Here is a 7,722-nt window from a genome sequence, read left to right on the forward strand (position 1 = left end):
ATATAGCCGTCACGATATATCAAACAGCTATATTTAGCGTATATGTGGCGTTAGGTTTCTTCCCATATTTTTTTCCCTTTAGTCATACCTGATGCGGGAGCACACTTCCAGTTTTCCGAGGCCATGTGAAATACGGGGATAGCTGTTATTGTGCTAAAAAATAGCTATTCGATATATCGCGACGGCTATACTGCCCAGCCCTAGTAACTATTTTGTTTACTTTTATTATGCAGGAACCACCTATGGGACAGGGGAAACCCTTATTCCCAGTGAAAGGTTTTCAGTTCCATCTTATGTCTCACTGGTTGACCTGGAACCATTTCTTTGCCTTTTTAAGCAGCCATTTGTGGTTGCTTAAGCAAGTCTTCTCTGTTAGTTCCCCTGAACGTTCACACGCAAAAGCGCGGCCATTTGGTTCACACATGTGGGCCCTGTCTAACGCAATGGCGCACCAGGCTGAGCAGAGGGGAAGCAACTGCACTGATGCATCCGCGTTTGCAGCGCACGGCGGAGAACGCAGTCACCGTGGCAGGCCACACTGCCAGCTGGGGCCTCAAGGGCTTCCACCCAGCCGACGCCTCATTCCATGCCTCTCACTCATTCACACCTTCATGCCAACGGTCACAGCCTGCCATTATTCTCCTCTTCTTACACTGCCATACACAACCCATACGCAAGCACACTAAACACTGCTAAATACCACACGAGCAGCAGATGATGCCAATCCACCGCTAAACAAGACGTAGACCTCTCACGCAGTCATCTCTTCCCTGCCCTGAAATTTAAAAAAAAAAAAACATCTAAGAAAATAAAAACACTTAAAAGCAAAAAAATAAAAATAAAAAAGGTTGCTGGTTACGCGGTCTGAGCTTCATTTGGAAGTCTTAAAAGCTCATTGCGCGAAAGGAAAGCTACATTCATAGAGCCAGTAACGTTGCTCCAACCTCGGGCTAGAACCACCTGCCCTTTCTGGAGCTGCTCCTCGTAATCCATGCTACCCCCCTGCTGTCCCCCACCGTCCCCCACCTCAGCTGGGGGTGGGGGGGGGGGGGGGGGGGGGTGGTGGAAAAGGCCCTAGCTGTCGTGGGGCTTTTCCACACCGCCGTCAGGGCAGCCTTGGGGTACCGGCTTGTTGCCGAAGTTCCAGTCGACGGGGTTGAGCAGCTGCATGGTCTTTTTGTGCGTCCAGACGGGGTTGATGAGGACGGTGAGCAGGGCCAGGCCGGTGAAGAAGAGCAGCCGCTGCGGAAGGGCCACGTGCCTGTTGATGGCCTCCCAGTGGCACCAGCTCACCCACCACATGTAGTAGGTCAGCACCATGCGGCAGTGGAACATGTGGATCATCACCCACTGGTTGGCCTTCCAGAAGAGGGTGCGCGACCAGCCAGCCTGAGGGGGGGGGCGGGACACAGAGAGAGGCTTAGAGAACAACGACTACGAAAGTAGAGAGCTGTGTTTAGCCAGGGCACACCACAATGTCTGCTTTTCCTGCACCATTCAAGCTGCCGTGCAACATACTCAGGCTAAGGGGGTCTTCCACCATGAACTAGAAGGTCAGGCAACATCTCACAGGGTTTTGTACGAGTTTAACGGCTTAATTGAATCAGGGGCTCAATTAGAACAAGCGATCATGTGCTCGGTGACTAATGATTTTAGAGTGGAAAATCTATAGGACTGCAGCTTTTCGGAAAGACAGTTTACTCCAGCGCTAACCCAAGCCCTGTGTCTAAACTTGACTTATACTATCTGGTGGTTGGCGTGAATAACTCATACTGTTCTCTGGAGTCATCAACGGTCTCGTTCCTGTTCAAAATCAGAGGCAATAGTTACACTGATGTACAGAAATAATTTATTGCCTTCATCATTAGGGCGCCATGTGGGATGAAAACCAGAAAAGTTACAGCCAATGAGGATTGCAGCTGTCTATCTGTAACTATAACCATAACTGATTATAATGTTTTTTTGCATTGTTAAAGACACACACTTTATGAAATGAAGTGAAACACAGGATATGAAATTTCCTGTTACCCTATATGCTGTAGGTGTCCTGTCTATTTAAAGTTTAGAGGAGTAGAAAGTTAGTTCCTCTTTCAGTGAAAACTTTGAGTATTTCTCCCTTAAACAAGAAATGCATAAAGTAACAAAGCTGAAGACAAGGTAACTTGGGTTCATGTTATAATCCAAACAAACCCTCACATGACTGCAGTGAGGGAACAAAGTTATTATTGTAAAATTAATGAGAGAGAGAGAACAGAAACTCCACTGTAGATTTTGGCGCTTCGTCAGAAAATGAGAACAAAGAAAAGTCAGTTAATCAAAAAACCCCGACAAAATAATAGCTCACATTTTCAAGTTCTGTAAAATTTGTATAAATGTTTCACACATTGTCAGCAAACCCAAAATGCAACCAAAGTAATTAGGCGAGCACATGAAAAGCAGTGTGCAGTATGACATAAAGTTAGTGTCGACATCATGGGTAAAGTAAGTCTGAAAGCAAATACGAGAAACAGATGCAAATGATAACTACTCCCGAAAATCATTTCCCAAATAGTACTTTATACAAAATTTTTGCCTCGGTTTTTACCTCAGTGAGACCACCTGAATCGGTTATGCCAAAGCTACTTTCTCATGGAAAGGTCCCAATTGCTTCTGCTTTGGTGTATACGAAGTATATATGTGAGGGATGGCCTGGCCTGCTCAGTAAACAAAGTAGACAATGGCTCAGTCCATCTCTAATTAACCAATATTTGTGTGGGTTCTAGCACACCGATGTGAGAAACTTTTTCAAACAATTTTTAGGCTCAAACTATGGCAAACTGAACATGAAAACTAAAGCCATCATTTTCTGCTGTGTGACCATATAATGTATCCAGAAGGGTGAAATTTTTGTGGCTGCTATTAAAAAAAAATAAAAACTTAAAAATTTAGCAAAATGTTAAATTATGGAGGTACAGCCTCCTAAAAAAACATTTCTTTTGAAATATTCTCAAGCTTTTTCAGTTAGAGGATTCAGTGGATTTGAGAAGCACCTGCATTATGAGTAAGTGATGAAAGGACATCCTTGGCACAGGTGAACGCAGGTAGGCCTTACCTTGAGCAGCATCCAGGATATACAGGTGAAAGGGGTGCTCATCTCCAGAAGCAGGGTGACCATGGGCAGGTAGTGACCCAGGGAGTCCCACACCACCGCCCCTGCGAACCCCGCCAGGGCAAAGAAGTGGTGCGTAGCCAGCGGGAGGTCGAAGGAGCGGAAGACGGCGCTGGAGGCGTGCAGCGCCACGTTCTCGAACAGGAAGAAACCCGTGGCGGTCAGGACGTGGAACCACGACCAGGCCTCCTGGCCGGCCACCTTATCAGCGGCGAGGGCCGAGTCCTCGGTCAGCGCCCGCAGGCCGGCAAACGTGCTCTGGACCCCGAACGCGGCCCGCGTCGCTGCCAGGTCCCAGAACACCTTCTCCTTCGCCAGCAGCGAGCGGTACGTCTGGAAGCAGACGGTGGAGATGACGTGGGAGAGGAGGAAGACGCCGCTGTAGAATGCGAAGCCGAGGAAGATCATCTGACAGCGCACGTCCCAGGAGGCATAGTCGCTGGCGGGCGTGGCGGGCGGGGGAAGGCTGCTCGGGTTCTGGTCCATTGTTCGGCCGCTGCTGCTCGCTGTCACGTCTGTTTGGGTCTTGACCTGAAGTGCTCTGGCAGCAAGGTGTCACGTGCTCCCATGGATCACCAATCACTCACCTGAGCAGCCAACAGGGATGAGAAAGACAGGAACAGATCTTCCACGTCAGCTTCCCCCAATTAAAGCAGAACCAGCTTTCAGGTCTACCTTTTCTTGTGGCTTCAAAACGGAAGCATGAAATTTCAAGTTCCGTAAACAGGTGATTTGCCATGTTACCATCAGTGTGTGTGAGTAACTCGCTTAGTACTTATAATTTATCCAGGAACATAAATCTTGTGCGCAATCAAGTTTTTACAGAACGTGTTTTTTAATCATATTTTTATATTAAGGGCATCGTGTGTACCATGTTTTAAACAAATGAAACCCAAAATGATGTACACCTATATGGATATACACTATGCCCCGCCAACCCCAAACTTGACGGTTAACATACCAACCACCCCAGTACAGTATGTGCAACAGCGGCTCTCTCTCCGCGGGAGCACAAGAAAACAGCACTACAGTAGTCAGCAAACAGTGTGTTCTGGGCACTCACATCAGAATACGGACGAAAGAAAGGCCTACAGTCACTGACAGTAAACCATTTACATATATAGCTACTGTAGATGGCATATGCAACGTTTCGATTGCTCTTGTAAACACTGGTTTAGGGTGAAGTGCGACGGTCAAAAATTGCGTACGCGTTTCTCACGATGCCTTCCAGCGATGCGTGTACTGGTGAACTAAATGAGGCGAACACAAGAGTCAACTCAAACATGGCCACGCGTTGGACAAATTATCGGGTGTATGTATCGCTAGCTTTGGATAGCTGTCTGTTTATAAGAGTGAGATAACAGTCAACCATGAAAACAACATTTTTGCTATTAAAACGTCATCTACCTCCTCTGATTTCCAGTTATGTTTTTAGAGTAACGTTAGCTTAACAGGCAAACTGATAAGCTAGCATTACATATAGCAAACTAGTTAAACCGAGGTGCATTAGTTATTATTAGTTATTATTATTGTTATTATATTATTGTTTCTATTACTAGGCTAGCTACATAGCAAATAAACCACAGCAATAATAAATATAACTCGCCAGCTAGCTAGCTAACTTAGCTGACTCCGAATTTATTCTTAATGTTATACCAGCTAGTTGGCCAGGCTAGCTTTCAAAACAAGAGGAAAATGTTAACATATTTGTTCGACACAGCTTGACAGGTAGCCAGTTATCTTACACTGACCTCTCGATAAACGTCACAAAGCAAAATACAATACCTAATCGGTCAGATTTCAGAAAAACGCTTTACTCACCTCGCTATCATCAGTTTCAACAAATACACCCGCTCTGACTACGGATCAATGCAATTGCAAAGATTTCTCACAAGGACGAGATATGTAACTCTACGCTGTTTGCCTCAGTTTTTTCTCTCATACCCGCAGTGTCACGAGGTTCATCCGAAATCCGTCACACTCCCACACCTCCACCACAAAACTTCCTATACGACTTGAAAAGTGGCCGGAACTTCTTACCTGTGACAGGAAAAAAAACGTAAAACATTAAGTCTCGTTGGTCATTCAGTGTCTTGAAATAGCTAATTCCATATCGTATGACTTTAATTTGATCACGTGACCATCCTCCCCAACTCAGCGAGTGGCTCGTCCCTATTGAGTTTCGTGTAAGGCCCACCCACTTCCTGTCAAAATCCGCCAAATTAAAAGACACGCCCCGGCTTTTATCTTGCATGGAATGTCGGTGTAACTTCAATGTAACGTCCTGTAAGCGGAAATCAGATGAACTATTTAAAGTTTTTTTTTTTTTTTTTTTTTTTTTTAATATGTTTAATAACATAATGTTTGGTATTATAAAACAATATAATGTTGCTACTATCTGTACAAAGTTCCTTCTAGATGTGTTATTTGTTAAATCCTGTGGAAATTACTGTACATGGCGATGACAGAGCTGGCTATCTGCAAATTAAATTAAATTGAAGTGAAACTGTTCACCAGATGAATTCCTTGAACTGAGTTACAGAATCTGTCTTTATTAAATAAAAATGGTTTCCAGCATAATCAGTTTCTAACACTACACTTTATTCTAATTCAGATGAGGGTAGTCGCTTTTTACCTCGATGTATGAAATTTGGCATTGACAGTTTAAAAAGAGACAGAAAATGCACAGAGACCTTTAAGTAAAATATGCTAGAAATTAATATGCATGTACAATTTTTGTGTTTAGGTTAACCATCTCTGTTCACTGTGTACACAATGTGTGCACTGAAATGTTTGGTGTCATATCGAATCTTTAGTACCAAATGTAATTTGAGTAAAGACATATTCATATTCCGTCTCTATAAATGCTATCCGACTTTAAGGGACTTTTATTTTCAATTTAGTTCTCTGTATGGGCACTGGGAGCAGTGTTTTCCTGCCTTTTTCTTTTCTTTTTTGGTGTGTGTATGCTTGGGGGTGAGTTTCACACAAGCTTATGAAGGGATCACTATAGTGCCATACAGACTAATTGGTAGACAATGGTGTATCTTCAGTTTAGGTTCTACAGCTCATCTACCTCATACATTTTGAAAATCAATGCAGGTGGAGGTCATTGCTTCAACATTTCAAAATTGATATTTTAATGCCATAGAGGAGCTGTCTTCTCCACCAAACACTGACAACAAAAGGCCTGAGTCAAGAGACACTGCTTTTTACACACACCCCACATCCCCCAAAATTTCTCACCTCTTCCAGTAGTCTGGGTACGCATCTGGCCTTGTGTTCTACGGAGAGCAGAGAATGTACTGTCTCTCACAATCACCTCAGCGCAGAGCCATTTGCATTCTGAAAGGTGGGAGTGAGTAGCACCTTTCCTTAACTTTCCAGGACAAGGCTGACCTGACAAATGGCCAATCACAAGACCTTTCAAACAAAATCTGGATGTAATTTCTGCCTTGCCCACAAACACTATAAAGAGGATTATGGACAAGGGCCCTGTTATTGTTGAAGAGACTTACAAGGAAGAGACAGTTTAAAAGTTCTGATCACAGCAATTATTGTCATATTGTAATCTTAACCACTGGCCACCAAACACACATACATTTCTGTGCAACTATGAGTAACAGTTGTGCCTCATTGAGAAATAAATATCTGCGCAATGTTTATTCATTGTGTTCCACATTTGAAGATAATTAGCATTTCATGTTTCCCACGACAGGAGGCCTCATCTGAGATAAGGGTAAAGTATGCATCTACTATTAGTTAATCACAGACAGAGTCCAATTAGTTTTGACCTGATTAATGCAATTTTTATTAAGAATTATATGCAAACTCTCAAAATGAATGAGAAAAATATTAGGTCACAGATAAAAATGCTTTGTGATGCACAGTGCTTTGTAAATTGGCTCCAGGCCTTGATGAGGGCACCAACTCATATGCCTTGTGTAAGTATTCACCATGATACAGTTACTTGGTATAAAAGAGTTATTGACCAAATAGATAATCCTGATGTCGTGTTTTGCCTTTTGAAACATTCAGTAGTATTTTATAAAAGAGATTCAAAATAAAATATTGTGGAGAAACCATGGGCCCTATTGAACATATATTGAAGGTAAGAACTCCCTCTGCATGTTTTAAAAGGGTCTGTATATTTCATCAAACATATCAACCATGCCGACTTTTGTGCCAAACAATGACAAAGAATTCCTAGCTAGGATGTTTGGAAACTATTGTTAGCTGTCCACCTGGCCATCTTATGAATAATGTACAGAGTCGTTGAGTAACTACGAAAATATTGTATGAGAATGTTTAAACGTGTAAAATGCATAAACATCAGCACTGATTATGAAATTTACAAATTAAAAATTTAGTAACCCTTTAAATGATCACATGACAACTGTACTTGCATTAGGTGATGAAATAAAAATAAAAAAAAAATCTCAATCTTTGTACACGTGTGAGTGTGTGTATGCACACATGCACCCACAGTATAAAAAGGTAAATGCAAGGGCAGATGTGAAGTGCTTTTTATTTTGGAAATTATAGCAGCTGTGGAACATCCAAAGGTGTCATAA

The 7,722-nt window shown here is 42.9% G+C and overlaps 1 protein-coding gene across 1 annotated transcript; it reads right to left on the reverse strand.

The window, feature by feature from the left end:
• Positions 1-1,074: 1,074 nt before the first annotated feature.
• On the reverse strand, positions 1,075-5,069 carry cln8 (CLN8 transmembrane ER and ERGIC protein). The gene is made up of 3 exons (XM_036542979.1): positions 4,970-5,069; positions 3,092-3,735; positions 1,075-1,389 (listed from the first exon to the last, which is right to left on the reverse strand). The coding sequence occupies exons 2-3, from the start codon at positions 3,632-3,634 to the stop codon at positions 1,075-1,077; spliced, it is 858 nt and encodes a 285-aa protein (XP_036398872.1). The 5' UTR covers positions 3,635-3,735; positions 4,970-5,069.
• Positions 5,070-7,722: the final 2,653 nt, after the last annotated feature.

The sequence above is a fragment of the Megalops cyprinoides genome, chromosome 12 (genome assembly GCF_013368585.1).
Source record: "Megalops cyprinoides isolate fMegCyp1 chromosome 12, fMegCyp1.pri, whole genome shotgun sequence".
NCBI lineage: Eukaryota > Metazoa > Chordata > Actinopteri > Elopiformes > Megalopidae > Megalops > Megalops cyprinoides.